General features: G+C 35.0%; 2 protein-coding genes across 3 annotated transcripts; one reads left to right on the plus strand and one right to left on the minus strand.

Annotated features, from left to right (window-relative positions):
• Positions 1 to 2,655: 2,655 nt before the first annotated feature.
• Positions 2,656 to 5,974, plus strand: LOC108600125 (carbohydrate sulfotransferase 11). 2 transcript variants are annotated; one of them, XM_017987511.2, is made up of 3 exons: positions 2,656 to 2,833; positions 3,563 to 4,178; positions 4,533 to 5,974. In XM_017987511.2, exons 2-3 carry the CDS (start codon positions 3,623 to 3,625, stop codon positions 5,318 to 5,320), a joined length of 1,344 nt encoding a protein of 447 aa, XP_017843000.1. In that variant the 5' UTR covers positions 2,656 to 2,833; positions 3,563 to 3,622; the 3' UTR covers positions 5,321 to 5,974. The 2 variants fall into 2 exon arrangements, with proteins under 2 accessions (XP_017843000.1, XP_017843010.1); XM_017987521.2 differs by lacking the exon at positions 2,656 to 2,833 and adding an exon at positions 3,446 to 3,488.
• Positions 5,975 to 8,347: 2,373 nt separating this feature from the next.
• On the minus strand, positions 8,348 to 12,862 carry LOC108608562 (A-agglutinin anchorage subunit). Its single transcript, XM_017999985.2, has 3 exons — positions 12,238 to 12,862; positions 10,424 to 10,720; positions 8,348 to 10,351 (listed from the first exon to the last, which is right to left on the minus strand). Exons 1-3 carry the CDS (start codon positions 12,443 to 12,445, stop codon positions 8,496 to 8,498), a joined length of 2,361 nt encoding a protein of 786 aa, XP_017855474.1. The 5' UTR covers positions 12,446 to 12,862; the 3' UTR covers positions 8,348 to 8,495.
• Between the last annotated feature and the right edge of the window lie 6,271 nt (positions 12,863 to 19,133).

Consider the following 19,133-nt stretch of genomic DNA (forward strand, 5'->3'; position numbering starts at 1 on the left):
GTCAAAGATTTGAATCAAATTAGTAATCATTTCTCCGAAATCTTCGTTTTCACTCATGCTTATTATACAACAATCATTTAAAAAATAAAACAGACTTAAATAATTGTAGAACAAATAGCAAATGGCAGTATCTTATTGACAACATTGTGTAAGCTCAAGCATAGGCGACAGCAACTAAATCACTCACTCCCACATACACTCAAATAGATGTAATATATATAAATACATACAAGGCAAATGCATTAAAAAAACAAAATGGAGAAGAACAACAAAAACTAAAGTGTCTTAAAACGTAGTATTAGAAATTTATTATTAATAATTTGTTTGTACTTTAACTTTAAAGTGAAAAATTATTTATAGAAAAAAGAAAATACAAAGATTTAATATACACAAAAAATAAAACATGTCTTTTTTTGCAAAATTTCATAGTGAAGATTTTTTTAAAATTCGACCTATTTTTATACACTTTGACATTTTTGTAAAAAATGGAAAAAGGGTATTATGAAGTTGCTCAAATGTATGTAACAGGGAGAAGGAGGCGTGGCAGACCCCATAAAGTTATATATATTCTTGATCAGCTCGACGAGCTGAGTCGATATAGCCATGTCCGTTCTTCCATCTGTCTGTCGTTTTCCCTTCAGCAACTAAGAGCTAGAGCAACAAAATTTGTATGTAGGTGCTCCTACATCCAGGACACTACGGCTTTTATTTTTTTTTTTTATTTCTCCCCCCTCCCACGCAAATCGAAAAAAAACGTTATATAAGGCAGTATACAAAATCTTTAAAAATCTGAAATAATACAAAATTGCCTAGTCATGTTTTCGACCGATTGTGAAAATTTCAAACGATCGGATAAATAACATAGGAATTATTTACATTTCAATTTTCAATATAGAAAGCGGGGGCACGTGCTGACGCGTCATACAAACGTCGCTGCCGACGCAGCGGCGCGTCGCTGCTGACGCTACAGCGAAACGAGCTGTGACGCGTTAGCTGTTTTGGTGTACTTGTTTGTTGCGATACCCTAGTCCAAAGTGTATTTAAAATTTGGTGGCGCCCAACTTTAACCTGTCCACTTGTTTAGGTTAATATAGATATGTTATCATTACTCACTTATTTTATGGCGAATTAATTAATACATAGTTGCTGAGAAACACGTACTCATACAGACGGATCAGACGGACATGGCTATATCGGACATTCCATTTTTTACAAAAATTTCAATGTGTATAAAAAGGTAAGTTAAATTACCTTTATTTTGGTATATAAACATATTTACGTTTTATATAAAAAAAACCGAATTAAATTAAATTTAATACGATAGGGAATATCACAATATTAGTTTGTCAGCGGGTATTTTATGAAATTTTGTATAGTATCCTGTCTGATTAGAAATAATACTTTTGTCTGAAATTTAATAGCCTGTGAGTCATATTTTCGGGCTGAAAAAGTGTTGCAAAAATATGTTACAGAAATATGATATGATTGATTACAGATTTAAATCGATCATCTAGACCCGGTACATAAAAAATGGCTGGTAGAAGGAGGCGTGGGAGACCCTATAAGATATATACATATATACATTTTCTTCCTCAGGTTGTAGAAATGAGTTGATATTGCCATGACTTTATATCTATAAGATATTTTTTTTTAGCAACTAGAAAAGCTAAAGAAGAGCTAGAGCTACCAATATCTTTTATTTAATTTTGTTTTTTCTCCCCTTTCCTCGGCACAAGCCGGTTTGAAGACCGAAACTGAATAACGCCCACAATATTTAACACAATAATCTAAAAACTATAAAATCTGCAGCGATGGTATATCGTCTCAGTTTGTCTTGCTGATTAATAATAAATGTCAAAATGTATAATAAAAAAAATATATGCATAACTTAGCCTGAATTACTGAATTTACCAACAGATTTTATTCTATCTTCGGATTTGAGACTCTTTCAATTATTGTTTTATTATTGCAAACATATGAAAGTCAGTATAAAGCATAAAGGTCACAAATTCTTTAATAGCAAGCCAAACTGAGTCCAGACATTTAAGAGGTAGACATTTAAGAGACATGTAATATGGTATACTCCTACTTCTATAGAAATCCGATATATATATATTTTTTATAGATTTTATTCTCTCCTGATTCAATCCGATCAAATATACAATTCTTTGGAAATACTCACATTTAAATTTTTTATAAATACATTGCTTGCTGACGATAAAACGAAAACTTTTTGTGACGGTTAAGCTGTTACATACATATCTGTATGTACACAAGAAGGCAAAAGTAATTGGACAAAACTAAAGTTCAAGGTACTCACTTTATTGACATATTGGTAGCAATGGAAAGGTCTTTAAATCCCTTAAATGATACAAAATTTGTCTTAACCCATTAAGTACCCATTACAAAATTGTATCTTTTGTAAAATACAGGTTTTTGAAATTTTTCTCTAGATTTTTCAGAAAAAATATTGGGATGCAAAAAGTTGCTCAATATACTATGAATAAAAATACTATAATCGTTATCCCTGTTTAATCTGATATAATAGTGTTTTTCGATAAGAATCGGAAAATATTTCTATTTGGTTGTTATTTACACGTTACTGACGTAAGAAAGCAGTCATTCTCATGACGCCTGCGCAGAGAGAAATCACCGCAGTTAGGACTCAAAAGAAGGTATAGATAGGCGACAGTCAGTTGGCGTCGAGTACTCGTTTAAAGCAGTACGCCAAAACGGCTCATATCGAATACCTTTAACCCCCGCTACTCGTACCAGCAGCATCAAGCGATGAATACACAAATAATTTCAAAGTAAACTTATGGCTTGAATGTCCGTAAGTATTGTGACAATAATTGTAATAAATCCTTCACGCAAAAAAATAAGTTTATTTTTGATGATTAACGCATAATAATAATTTGTCGGTTACAAAAATGCAATCTGTGAGTTGTAACATTACAATGACAAAACTACAAAAAAAGAACATCCGAAGGATAGCATACAATTAATTCCGAAATCTATACATTTATACATGCCATTTATATGTAAATACAAACAAATACGTATTCTCATATGTATACATATGTACATATGTAACGACACTACAATTTAAAACCACGTCCCACTTTTTGATTATGATGTGTTTATATATTTACATATGCATGTATATTTGCATTTAGCTTGTGAGCGAGCAAATGACTGTTTACTTTCTTATATAGATATATTCATACAATATAGGAATATATAGAGCATCTCCACAAAACGACTTTAGCATACCAACAAGTGTCGCTCAGCTTGCAAAGGCACCAGGCGCTAAAATTACTCGTTTCTGCCAAATCGGATAAATGACTATGGATAGGGGAAACGCTGATGCTGACGCAAATACTAGTTGCATACATATTTACATACATATGTATATATGTATGTATGTATGTAGATGTCTACCGTCAATCTTAGTTCATGGCCGTTACTTGTAGGATAAAATGTTTTTAGTGTGTAGTGAAACAATTTGGTTCCAACATTATAAAACTAATGTAAATCTGTTAAAAAATTATGTGTATTTTAGGGTGCAATTTCCACGTGTAATGGCCATCGCAAGGTGGCTCGAACTTGAAGCATTCGAAGCATGCTCAAAATGCTCGTTCGCTTACGTTCTGGGCGACGTCTACATACGTACCTCAAAATTGGCACCTGTGTTTTTGTGGGTATATGCTACTTTGTGTTTTTGTTCCGCGAATCTATTAATGCTTTCGAGAATCGAGAACGTGCCAACAGATTGGAGGTGGCGGATTATGCAGAACCCACAAAGCAGCAACTAAAGCGTCAACAGATACAACGACATAATAGTTATATCCAGCACCAGAATCCGCGTCATTATCGAAATCGTAACAAGCCAGGCTTAGCGAATGGAAGCTTAGCAGTGGGATCAAAGACTAATGTAATTACGTCAAGCACTTTAAATCCAGTCTATGAATACTCGGAAGAACTCCACAGCTGCACAGATCGAGAGCTTAGGCAGCGTCGGGAACGCTTGAATACTGTATGCGAGAAGTACAAGCTCCAGGAGAAGTATCCACCGAATCCATGGGAGTTTTTCATTTCGCCCGGCCATAATAATCTGGTGTGGTGTAACGTATTCAAAGCGGCCAGCAGCACTTGGTTGTACTACTTCAACATTCTGGGTGAGTGTTACGTAAAATTGTCATAATGATTCTACATATTAAATATAGTCAGGGTAAATACTGTAAATTTGCCTTAGTGTACATGTATTATCCGGTCAATAGTATATAGGGAACTGATATGCGTATAATATTTTTCAAAGAAGTGACAATCTGACTAATCTGACTTTAATATATGATTTTCGTTGCAATTAAATTTAAAGTCCCCATTTTTCTTGGTAGAAACAAAAGAAACAATATTTAACAATATCATAAGGGATGCAATATAAAAATTTAAAGGATGCAGAGTTTTTTGTACTATATTCGCTTGAATTGTCTGAAGTTTTAGTTAAATTACGAGTTTAATTTTCTTTACAGCGGGCTATGATCTCAAATATCTGGAGCGTACAGAGGTACAGCCCATTGAGTTGGCACGTCAGCGTTTTCCGCGGCCGGAGTTGCCCGAATTGATGGAGCTTATTCCTAGCGCTTTATCCTTTCTTTTTGTGCGTGACCCATTTGAGCGTATATTAAGTGCATATCGAAACAAGCTGGAAGGAAACCGGAATAGCTTTTATAAAGGACTAGGGAACAAGATCATGCATCGCTTTCGGCGTCGCAGCTTCGGAGGTCCCTGGCCTCGCTGTGGTCCAACTTTTGAGGAGTTTGTTCACTTTTTAATCCAAGAAAATGAAGAAGGTCATTTGGCTAGCTTCGATGAGCACTGGGCTCCAATTTACAGGTTTTGTACCCCCTGCAGCGTAAACTTTACCATCATTGGCAAGACAGAGACGTTTCAACGTGACTCTGAATTTATTATACGGCAGGCAGGACTTGAGTCACTGCTGCTCGGCAAACTGCCACGGCGCAAAATGCGCAAGATTAGAAATCAAGCACAAAGTGGCATCAAGTCTGAGGCGCTAGTGGAACGTTACTTTGCCGATCTTAATCGCTCAACATTGGACCAATTGCTCAAGATCTATCGCATCGACTTTGAGCTGTTCGACTACGACTACTTTAAATACTACGACATGGTACAAGGAACACCCCATTGGAGCCAGTATAAGAGTACACCAATACCTAAAGCTATCACTGGCCCAGTAGCTACATTATCGCTATCCCCTTCTAGCTTGGCAAATTCTGCACCTATCCCCAGGGCGCCGTAGCACAACGAAAACAACCAGAGCTCAACTACAACAACAATCTTATTCAAGTACCTTTTAACGCAACACTTAAAACATATATTTATAAGTAGTTATAGTGATAACAACCGAAAGAACCCAACCGATACTACCAACTAAAGTTTATTTACCAATTTATGCAAGGGCACGTTTTTTAAAAATGCGAAACTTTCGAGATTTCAAAGATATTGCCAATCAAGATATATTATAAGATCATAAACATATTTAGATAGAATTACAAATTTCCATGGACTCTTGTTAGCCAAAACTAAACCAAAAACCAACCAATTAAGCCAAGCCAAAGATTACAAATTTTACAAATTCAACCTGGCGTTGGCCGTTGGATGTGTGTTTAATACTAAGTACAGTTCATCAAACCTACCCATATTTACTGATAGTAATTTCGTAACAGTTCTTTCTCATATGTTCATATATTACTTATTTTCTATGCCATGTATGTATGTATGTATGCCCTCAGTTGCAAGGAAATAATATGCAATGGTGTGAGATTTTAGCAGGTCTTTCCTCCTACGATTTCCACATTTGTTGAAGAGGTGTAGTAGTTTTTAGTCTTATGAACTGCAAACTTATGATTAAATAATGAGAAAATATTCAAATTTCTTCCCACTGAATGATATATAACGAAATACTTCTAATGTGATTTTTAATATTTACATAATAACGAAAATAATTATAAATATAAATATTTGCAAGTGTCGAACGTATCGACTATAAATTACCTTGTAGCTCTTATTTAAAAATAAAATAAAATTCAATACGATTGTAACCTACTTATTCTTAATATAAGTTCCAATAAATGTATATTCTTGTGCGATCTTCTGATTTAAATCGATATTTCTTAATATGAAAGCTGGACTCAACTCTTTAGATGACCATTATGAACAGAAAGAAAACTAAAATATTCCTATAAAATTCAAGGAATATTTTACTTTATCTTAAGTTAAACTTTAAATAATCTTGAAAGCGCTGTCTGTAAATGAAAGTTTTAATTTAAAGCTTAAAATAAAAATATATCCCTTACAAACAGATTAATATACAATACAAGAATAAACCATTTTACTTTTCAGGCATTCAAGTGAACAAAGTGTCTTCGTTTGTATTAATTAGTTTTCGTCATCGAGTAATTGATTTATATATTATCTCTGCAAATAAGAAAATGAAAACGAAGTTTATTGTACACAAACCCATATAATTACAATTCCTCTCCCATAAATGGTTATAAACGATATACGCATTCGAAAGCTTAAATTTGAGAAGTCACATTATGCAATCTAAAATCAGTACACCGAAGCAGAAACATCGACTGTTTTGACGTAATAACTAAAATGATAGATCCGAAAAAAACAAAAATATTAATTTTCTTTAAATAATGTTAGAATTATAATATGCAGAAAGATGTTGAGTTTACTGAATACCGGAATAGGCTGTAGAAAATACAAATATTACCTTCATTGTATTTTTATAAATATTTCCAATAAATCCAAATCGAAAAATTATATTTCAAAATTCAAGAACCGATTATGGAATACTTCAATGCGAGTTTTGTTTGTCTGTCTTTGCATTTGAAATAAATTTACATGTTGAGTTGCTTCCAACTGACAACAGAATTTAATAAAAATTTACCAGAATAATTGAAATGAATAAATCACAAATTTTCTTTTCATAGCTCAAAACAAACGATTTATTTAGAAACATGTATGTTGATGCATATACATGTGTATTTATATAGCGAATATAGATATATATATAGCAGTATCTGACAACAATATTACATAAGTATATGCATTGTGATTAAAAATTAAAAACAGATATCTATCTGTTGAGCCTTAATTTCAGATACATATTTTTAATAATGTAATACATATATGCATATATAATACATATATTTATTTATACAATTACATGAGAGCATGATATTTATATTAATTAATTGGGTATATATATTCTTTAACATCAATCGTACATACATACATATGTATTTGTATAAGAAGGTACTGCCCTAGACTGTACTTCTGAAAATCACCTTCGAAGTAGTGCTATGTTGTAAATAAAAATTAAGAGTTTAGATAAATTAACAACTACGAGCTAAAACAAACTACACGGAAATACAAAGACAAATACATACATACATACATACATACATGTATGCACGATCAGGCCGATCTTGGCCAATTCACATTATATATCAATGTAAATGGTAATAAAAAATATATTTAATAGTTTTTTTTTATAAACATTACGTAAATATTCCATGAATTGTATTACAAAATATTAACCGTCATTAATCTCATACTGATATATAAATTATGCACATATACATATGTATGTAAAAATGTAATGTGTAAACATAAAAATACGTATGTTTACTTGATACTATGCTTAATAGGTACGTAAGCTTGGCTTACAAACTTATTTATTTGAACCGGGTTGTATGAATGTTTGTAACTATTTGAATGTTTGTAAATACATAGTATATAGTATATATATATATATATATATATATATATATATATATGTATATGTATATTTTGATTGGAAATCTGCTTGGATAAAATTATATATAACATAACAACACAAATTTGTATTAATGCTGTAAGTAATAGATTATGCCCATTAACATTATCTTATACACATACATATACGCAGGATACAAGACGTGAACATTTCCATAAATTTTCTTCTTCAGATAAATAGAGATCCTTTTATATAGAGATACGATGCAAGTTCAATACTATGAACGATGTAGGCATGGTAGCGTATTTTGAATTAATGCACATTACTATTCTACAGTTTAATATATACAATTATTAATTTAATTTAATACGCATTCATATACATATATTCGCTTCATGCCCACGTGTATTATCCAAAATTCATTAAATTATGATTATAATGTTAAAGGATTCTGTCTGGCGTATTAAGGATAACAACTTGTGGCCTCTGTAAAGAGCTTTCATTTCTCCCTTACTATGGGTAAAATTATTGCAAAGCTTCTGCCTTTTAACTACTCTTTGTCTGTCTCTTCGCTCTCTCTCCATTACGACACTATTACTCAGACCCTGTTAACGGATAACTGACATTCTTGCCCTCTCTCTCTCTCTCTCTCTTTTTCTCTCTCTCTCTCTCTCTCTCGCTCTCTCTATTCAGCCAGTATCATCATGCTCTTGATGCTGGCCACCTCTGATTCAAGTCTCTCCAGCTGGCTCTTAAGCATCTGTTCACGCTCAGCATTAGTCACAACACCGACGCTAGCCCCCACGGATCCAGAGTTTTCTTTGGGAGCAAGAAGTTTCCGCTGAAACTGTGCCGTCCACTCAGCACTAGTGATTGATATGCCCGAATCGCGTTCATCACTCGAATTGTCACCGCCATCATTCCAAACTGGGGGCGAGGCGCGGTTACAGCTTGGCTCCTGCTTAATGTGCTGCAGTGAAAGCAGTGCTGTTGCAGCCGCATCCTTGTCCCCCAGATGCGACTTATGACGCAGCTTTAATGGCAAGCAATTGTTGGCATCACTGCCACTAGCCTGTATCGGACTGCTACGTTGTAAGGGCAGTAAATGTGTTCCTCGAGTTACGTCGGAGACCTCGTGCTCCTGCTCGTCATCGCCGGAAACAGCACCCGAGGATGAGGCGCACGAAGATATTGCTGAAGAGGCGGAAGAGTGATGTGTCAGCGATGTAGTCGACGAAAGAATGTGCTCATAGCTGGGGGAACAGGTACGCCTCGACAGATTAAGTACGCTAGCGGCGGCCGAACTAACAACAGAGGAACTGCTTACTGCGTCTACGGCGCTGCTGCTTACAGCAGCCTCGACGTGGTGGTTGTGCAGATATCCAGAAACTTCTAGCTGTTCCTTATTAATAGCCACATAACCAATTGTTGGCGCACTTGATGCAGCAGGGATGGGTGCATAAATCGTCGAACCGGGTGTAGGTGACGCACCTACATTGGCTGCCGCATTGTAGAGTGCACCGACGGCTACCGCTTTCCGGAGACTATCCAGATCCTCGGGGCGTACATTACGATTGAGTGCCTGTTGAAGCACTTGCACCTGCAGATTGGCAATAGCATGGCTGGGTGGTTGTGGATGATTGTGATTGTGACTCTGACTGCGTACATCCATTGAAGACATTGGCAACGAGCTGGAGTCCTGCGAGAGTTGTGGTTGTGGCTGCGTTTGTGCCTCATATGTATGCTGATGGGAATGTGAATTCGATTGGGAACGAGTGTGTGAGTGCAGCTGAGTCACTGTGCTGTGCTGACCGATGTGGCCGCTCTTGCTGGGAACTGACAATGATCCCTCGTTTACGAGAGCGCTATTTAAGTTGGTGGGGACCATCGGCCCGTAGATAGTAGGTGAGTGTGGTGCAGGGATGCTGTTGCTATAGCAGCCAAGAGAATGGGCGGATGGCGAACTATTGCCGGGTGAAGATCCCGAAGAGGATGTTGAGGAGGAACAAGAGGTGCTGCTGCTCATTTTTGCACGCTTGGTGTTGCTGAGCACTTGCTCACTGGTGGGCAAGGAAGCGAGGATTTTCTCTACGCTCACAAGGTTTTCTCCCGAAATGTTGAACTTATCCCGAATGGCATCCAACTGTGCTTTGAGCACATGGTTCTCCTTGGTTAGCTCAATGACGCGCTGTTCCAGCACCATGTCATTGTATCGCCGCTTCTCACGACTCCTCTTAGCTGCCTCATTGTTGCGCCGCCGTCGATCCCAGTAGCTCTCGTCCTTCTTATTGTCTGGTGTAAACTCGCGCTGCTTGCGCTGTGAGAACAATTCCTTCTGCGCGGCAGTCATGGTTGACTGCGATCCACCAGCAACACTCCCGGCTCCTAGTTGTCCGGTAGGTTTAGACATTAAGCTGTGTGCGTGGTTCTCTGAATACGATGATCCGGGTGCGAATTTTCCAATACCATGGTTGTGGCCATCGGACATGCCGCTGTCATTTGATTGCGGGCTAATAGAGCCATATATAGAAAGCGGATGCACTGCAGAGAGACGGGACGAGAGTAAGCTATTATATAACTTGCCACTAATAAACCAACTTGATTATTTCTTACGATTTGTGGCCTCATTGGAGCTACCATTCATCGACAGCGTGGGCGAGATAGTCGTCAGGCGTACAGAGTTCATCATGGAGACAGATACTGATGCCGCCACTGCGGCTGCTTTATTATGACTGTGGGTGGGAGTGCCTCCTAGCACCTCTGGCATAGTATTCTCCGTTGTAATTTGCTCGTTCTTGTTCTTTGTTTGCTCTTGCGGTCCAAAGACCTCGCGCGAAGAGTGTTCTTGTTGTGTGTGTAGAAAAGGATTTTGTTGCTCCAGTGGCTTATCCTCGAATTCTTCGTACTTTACTATAATAAACAGCAAGCAGGTGGGCTTATTAATTAAAGTACTTTATATTACATATATATTGATACATATGTATATGTATATGTATGATATAATCCAGTATTTTTGTTACGAATGAGCATACATTTCCTCATACAAACGCATTCCAAAAAAGAATAATAAAAGCATACATACATAAACATGTACATATAAATATTAATAACTTGTATATTGTCATAAAATAATATTTTTTATCAATAAATTTATTCTTAACTTATTAAAAAGAAGGTTGCATTGGCTTGGAGGAAAAAACACAATGCCTACGCTATACAGTCTAAAACGATCTCGACTAACAAGCACAAGCATCATACATAAATATAAATGTACATATACATATGTATGTAAATATGTATGTATGTATGTACATACCTACATAGACGGACATACAGGCGCTAACAATTAAACATTCTTTGTCTGGTCCTTGGCCTTGCCCTTTCTGTCTTTAACAATGCACCCCATAATCAACAAAACAAAACAAAACGTGTACTCAACGTCCGAAGAGCCCACTCGAAAAGTTCTCCATGTATGTATGTATGTATGTATGTATGTATGTATATATGTATACTGTCATACATGTAAAAATGTATTGTATGAATGTATGAATGTATTTATAAATTTTGCTTTCGTTTTTAGTGCGGCCATTTACACAATAATTGCGGCAAGTGATGCAAGAATCAGCGAATTAGACGACGCCACAATGCACACACAGAACTTTAGCCACATATGTATAGTATGTCTGTACATAAGCACAGACACAAAGAAAGCAACAATGGCAGTTGCAAAACGAAAACGTAAACAAGAAATCAGACTATCTATATACATACATATATTCGTATGCATGTGTACACATACTCACACCCACACATACATTTGTTTTAATCGTTGTCGGTCTGGGTCTCGTCGTCGTCTCACCCTCACCATGACCATCAAATTGGCATGCAGTTCAATGTGCTCCAAGAAACACACACACGAATACATAGATACTCGCAGACACACTCACATTCTCTCTCACAAAACTGGCTTACTCACGTCGGCAGCAGCAGTAGCAGCCCAGACGCTGTCGACGTCGCCTGGCAGTCCCTACAACTCCTACGCAAAATGTCCCCTCTCGCACTCTCTGCAAGTAACACGACAAAAGCTTTAACTTTGTCGAAATTCGCAAAAACAACATGACTAAGCGCTCTGCGCTCCTAACTTGCTCTCTTTCGCTCTTGTGTGTATGTCAGTATATCACATACTATGTACATATGTATGTATGCACATACAAACATCATGTGTATTTTATATTTGTTTATTGCAATTATATTTATATTTATATGTATTTATAATGCATATACATATGTATGTATGTACATATGTATTTACATATATATATCGCACTGACTGCTAATAAAAACAAATATTATTTGCAACGGGTGAATAGTATATATGCATGTACATATGTACATACTATGCATTTAATTCTTATTATTGCACTTACACTGTTTCTTGTTATTTGTTGTACACTGCATATAACGAGTCAAGTTCGAATTATTGTTGTTGTGGCTTATGTTATTGTTGATAATATTGTATAGTTTATCCGCGCAGTTGGTGTTGTAATTGTTCTTAAGCATAAACAAATTATTGCTTGTTGTTTCAACCTCTTTAAAAATGCTCAGCTTCTGCTTCAATGTGCACACTATCGACATAATGTTATCTCTTATTTATTTTGTATAATAAACTTCATTTCACACTCGATCATCTTAATGTTGTTTTTAGAGCGTGCAATTTGCATTGTGATCTCGATCTCACAAGCACAAACTCGACAGCACATACATATGCTCAAAGCTATTGCTTAAAAGATTAGTCACAGCCGAGACAGGAATGCACTTCTCACTTCAATCAAGTCTTTTTTATTGCTGTTTTTAATTTTATGAATGCGATTATAAACGCGATCTCCCTTTTTATCTCGTCTTGACCAGCCAGTAAAATTCTTCGTGGACAATTAAAACAAAAGGCAAGTTAACGGTTAAAAGTTCTTGTTAGCAATTTCACTGTCTTTCAGATTGGTATTGTTTGAATTCACTTTGACCCGAGCAACTTTGCCAGACGCACAACCGCTTCCAACGAATGCTGAATCGGAATTGAAATCGTAAAAAGCATTTCACTCCGCAGCCAGCGCAAACGCTGCTTGTTCAGTCACGTTGCTGTTGCACGCAGTACGACACGCGACTTTGGTTGAACATCGTCGTCGTTCTAGCCAGACTCTCTCGACATGCTTGGGGCCCAAACGTAGACCAGCCAAGTTATTTGCTCTCTCTCTCTCTCTCTCTCTCTTTCTCTCTGTGTCTTTTGTATATTGGCATTGGGTAAAAGTGAAATTCATGGTTGCGCTTCAAGAGCTTCAACACCACCATGTTGCTTCTGTAGCTGCCTGTTGCGCCGGCTATTCGTTGCAAACGAGATCACATTGCTCGCTTTGTGTTGTGGATGTGTTACTCTTGTTGGGTTTGTTTATGTTACAATTGTTGAGTAATCAGCGGTAGCGTCAATCTCAAATCATTTTGAGCTGCACATTTCAAAACTAGAACGAGAACGTGATTGCAACGTGTGCACATGCAATGTAAATGTAAATATGTATGTTGGCTCATTGTATTAGTGCTATTGGTTGTTATGTATGGGGAAATACGTATACAAATGCACGTATATGTACATAAATACATATTTGGGGCCTTTAGTTGGTAACAGGTTAATCGTAACTTTATTTGTGCTGATTATCAATTGAATCAACGAATTAACGAAACGAATATTTGTAAATGTGCAAACAATTTTATTAATTATATTGCACATAAAATTAAAAAAAATTTTAATTTTAAAATTAAGACTTCAATTTTAAAAGGTCACAATGCTCAATATTTTTATATCCAGGCAATTTATTTTGAGCTTCACTAAAATTAATTATTTTAATAGAAATAAAAATAATTATTTAAAGCAAGTCTTAATTTGATTTTTTTTTTTAATTTTTCGAGCTAAGCTTGTTATTTACTATAGGAACAAATTGTATTCAATATTTTTTTTATAAAAAATTGTAATAAGAGTTAAAGCAAACACGAAGAAATTATATCAGATTTTTATCAATTTAAGATTTTTATCATTATAAAATACACACATGTATACATAATAGACATAGTATGTTTAAGACTAACAATAATTATTTTTAATTAAAATAAAAAACTATTAAAATTATTAAAATCATAACAATAATAATTAATAAAATAATAAAGTCTTTCATATATAGATTAGCGGTCTATCTATATACTACATATATGAAAGACTTTACTTTAATTTTTACTTTACTGACGGCTGATAGCTTAACAGCAGAACCTGAAAAATTCAGAAAATTTCTATAAAAACAAGTGGACAGGTTAAAGTTGGGCGCCACCAACATTGAGTTTATGTAGTTATTCCTTTTTAGGCAAACACACGCATGCACTCACAAACACATACACACAAAACAGTTAACGCGTCACAGCTCGTTTTCGCTGTAGCGTCAGCAGCGACGCCGCCGCTGCGTTGGCAGCAACGTTTGTATGGCGCGTCCGCACGTGCACCCCGCTGTCTATATGGAAAAGAGTTGTGAATAATTCCTAAGTTATTTCTCCGATCGTTTTGAAATTCGGAAATAATCGGTCATAACATGACTAGGCAATTTGTGATTTATTTCAGATTTTTAAATATTTTTTTTTGCTTAATATTGTAGGTGTAATTCTTTTTTTTTCATTTGCGGGGGGAGGAAATTAAAAAAAATAAAATAAAAGCGTTCGGGTTTGTATATAGGAGCACCCTATGTATATACCAAATTTGGTTCCTCTAGCTCTTATAGTTGCTGAGAAACAGTTGGTCAAACATTCAGACGGACGGACATGGCTATATCGACTCAGCTCGTCGAGCTTGATCAAGATATATATACTTTATGGGGTCTGCCACGCTTCCTTCTCCCTGTTACTTACAATTTGAGCAATCATAATACCCTTTTTTCCATTTTTTACAAAAATGTCAAAGTGTAAACTATGGATGCGAAATGTAGACTAGCGATATCACTCGAACTACATACATATGTATTCTACGAAACCGTTAAAGAGAATTTATTACAATTTGTGTACTTTAGACGCATCAAATCCTTCTGAAGTACAGCTATTTTATGTATCATGTTTAGTAAATATGTACGATGTTATTAAAAGTAATACTCGGCTATATTAAAACATTGTATGTATTTAAGCATTGTATGCCTAAATTAAGTATCGGATAATGTAATTGGTATGTACATTCAAAGTTTTATGAACTTATTCAATCGATAATATAATTCAAAGTTTGTTTAACTTGCAACTCATTACCAGCATCCTTGCGTAGTTTTAGTCCGTTTACAGTCGACACGTGAGTAAATTTTCCAACCCAGTCGCGCACGTGGGCTTGTCAAGCGCACGGATTCAATTCGACCCGCTTCGTTCATCTCAAATCAGCTGTCTCTTTAACATGTGACAGAACATACATACATACATATGTACATACTTATGAATGAAATGAGTGATGTTAGCAAATTGTCAAAAAAAAATGTTCATGTACATATGTACATACATACATACTACATGCTTTTCAAGGAATGCAAGACAGCTCAATAAAAATTTACTTGATAGATTTCGCTTTCAGATATTTGCACTATGAATGTATATTTATGTATCTTTAACTTGGACAATTTATAGGTATACATACATCTGCATACATAAATATATGTATGTATGTAGGTATGTACGTACATTACATACATAGTTGCGAACTGTTGTAAATATATTTTAACGGTAAGAAAGGGAAGAAAATCAACTTGTTACAAAACAGTTTCGTTGTCAGCGTTAACCCCAGCGTCAGAGTCAGCAGCGCAGCGACTGAAACCAAAACGTAATAGAAGCAAAGGCAGGCAATCGGCAGTAAATGGCAGACGCTACTCGACTCCCCCAATCGCCAAGCGAAAGCCGAAGTGATCCGCCTCATACCGTCCCCTAGATTACACTGTACGACAATTTTCGCAATGCTCGAACACCAATTTGTTCTTACTTTAAATTATTCCGCAAACATAAGTTGTAATATATTTACATATGTACATAACTCCAAGTACTTACTTTAAATTAAAACCATACAAGTATTAACATGCTCATACGTATATACATTTGTACAATATGTATGTACATATGTACATATGTATACTTGACTGCGAGCAGTGTGTTGCATAGTGTTATCAATGGATGCCGAGTGTTATAGCAACGCTCAACGGGCTATTTATATATGATATTTTGCCGGGGCGCTAGTGCTGGTCACGTGTTCAGAAATGTGCGGCCGGTCAGTGCAACGCTCCCGTGTTCACAACTCACATGTTCGCGACTTCAGTTCTCTATGGAAATCAGCGCGTTGCCCACTTTTTTTTATTTACATGCACACATTTTTTCCCTCTGTTTTACTTTGTTCGTTTTTTTTTTATTTAGCATTATTGGTTTAGTTTCAATATAAAGCTCTTTATTTGACATTGTTTATTTTGACTTAACTAATAAAAATTTAAGAAAATACATACACATATTTTTGTATGCTTTTTAAAATTGTACCGACATTGGAGCAGGCTATAAATTTTACTTTACACTGTAAAGTTTACAGACAAGTGATTTGCACATTGATTTTAACCGAATAACTTTGAATGTCTGATTTACAATCCAATTATTCTGCTGTGTGCGTTTAAGTACATAGAATTTTTTAAATAATACAAGGGATTAAAGGATGTGTCAAAGTATATATCTTTTAAATCTATATACATACGTATGTATATAAAAGAGTGTGTCCTGACTGTCGTGTGATTGCTATACAGCCGACGCTAGCGGTAAAACATAGGATATTGTTACTGAAAATCTATGAAAAATATTTAATATTTTTTTTATAAAAATGTCGATGTACATATGTAAATATTGTTACTGTAAAACCACTAATATTTCCTGACATTCTTACTGAACAATAATATAATTTAGCTAATACATAAAAAGTATTTATTAATTACTGCTTATTATTATTAGTTTAGCAGATTTGACTGTTTTATACTAATTTACTTCATTGTGACGCACACAATTATAATGAGTTAAATAAATCTGGGACGGAAAAATCGAGTAAATTTCAAATAAATAAATCAATATGAAAGAAATATGCTACAGAAATATAAACTGTTATTTTGTAGGTTTTAAACACAAATTTAGATTTAAGTGTTATGTTGATTATTTAAAAAAAATTTAAATACAAAATGAGTATAATAGTAAATTTAAGGATAGATTTATTTGGCATAAAGAATTTTTTTAAAACGTTCGATTTTCATACACTTTGTCATTTATGTAAAATATTGAAATGGGTATTATGAATTTGTGCAAATGTATGTAACAGGGAGAAGAAGGCGTGGCACACCCCACAAAGTATATATATTCTTGATCAGCAAGACAAACTGAATCGATATAGCCATGTTCGTCTGTCCGTTCGTCTGTATGAATGCGTGTTTCTCAGCAACTATAAGAGCTAGACCAACCAAATTTGGTATGTAAGTAGGTGCTCCTTAACCCGGGACATATCGATTTTATTTTATTAGTTTTATTTTCTTCCCCCTCCCAACAAATCGAAAAAAAAACGATTTTAAGCAATTATAAAATATTAAAAATTCTGTTTGTATGTATGTGTTTGTGAATGTGTGTGTTGCCTCCGATGCTATAGTCAAAGTGTACTGCCTTATATATCGTTTTTTTTCGATTTGCGAGGGAGGGGGAAGAAATGATAATAAATAAAATAAAAGCGTAGTGACCTGGATATAGGAACACCTACCTATCGACTCAGCTCATCGAGCTGATCCAAAAATATATATACTTTATGGGGTCTGCCACGCCTCCTTCTCGCTGTTACATACATTTGAGCAACTTCACAATACCCTTTTTCTATTTTTTACAAAAATGTCAAAGTGTATAAAAACCCTATTATGCTGAGTGTACCCCTGGTACATAAATATGTACAGATTGGCAAAGAAGCTTTTAAAATAGTCAAATGAGATTTGTGCATCCCATAAAATTTAATTATAAATTTATTGATCAGGCTGTCAAGCTAAGTCGATATAGTTAAGATATAGACACTAAATTTGAAAATTAAGCATAATTGTAATTAAACTGATACTAAGACTTAAGAAATTGAGTATAAATTTACATTCAGAAATTTTCTTCAATTTTCCAAAATTTTGTGCATTGTATTGTATTTTATTCTGATCGATCCGATAATAAAGGTAACAATAAACATATTGCATTTATTATATAGAATAAAATGGGATGAAACAGCATTTTTTATACATTTTTATATAAGAAATAGAAAAGGGTATTATAAAGTTCTGCAGATGAATGTAAAAGGCAGAAGGGCTGACTCTCATTTAGTATGTAGAAGATTGAATTGAAAAATGTATTTCCTACCCTCTAAAAAGAAACGAATAAAGTATGTCCACATTATTAAACGACGATCGTCGACCGATGCCGGATAAATATCTTATTATATACAAAAATTTATACACAGTCTATTTCTATATGATTATTACTTTGGTAAATATGACTAAATCTTCTGATGTGATGTGGCTCAGGTTGCAATGTGAGTAATTCAGACATGTCATTAGCATGAAAGTAGCAGGAGCCCAAAACTGACGACACTTTACTACTGAACATGTTTGACGTTCGATTGCGTCGCTTTGGTACTGTGTCTGCAGAAAAAACGTGAGTTTGTCAGGGCGGTAAACGTGATAGAAGGTTGGTGCATTTTAAGTCATGCCTACTGAACAGGTGACGATGATGCAAGTAAGTTAGACATGGGTTAGAGACTGCGAGGTATGTTTTGATTGAAGGCACGTTTTTAGCTCAACAAAGCAAGCTATATAGCGGGATAGCAAACTGTAGCTAAAACATAATGAAAATTTCAATAAGAGGTTGATAACGTATTTAACGTCTTATAACCACGTGTTGGCTAAGAACTTTTAGGTACCTAACAACCCTTTTAATTGTATTTAAATTTATACTTTATATAAAATTACATAGAACCCAAAAAAATATTTAAAAAAAAATTATCGGCTGGAGGACGAATTGAGCACAGGATACCCACACACAAATTGGACAAATTTACAGTTTCAACAATAGATATTATTTTATCAGATATTATTTTATTATCAAAACGAGACAAAATTAACATCATATAATAATACTAGTGAATTTCGCCCCTACTCCGATCGCTTTGCGAGCGACTTTTTAATATAAAAAGTCGGTAAAGGTATTCTTGAGAAAACACACATATTTTGCA

Source organism: Drosophila busckii, unplaced genomic scaffold (assembly GCF_011750605.1).
Source record: "Drosophila busckii strain San Diego stock center, stock number 13000-0081.31 unplaced genomic scaffold, ASM1175060v1 chrUn_01, whole genome shotgun sequence".
NCBI classification, from domain to species: Eukaryota; Metazoa; Arthropoda; class Insecta; order Diptera; family Drosophilidae; genus Drosophila; species Drosophila busckii.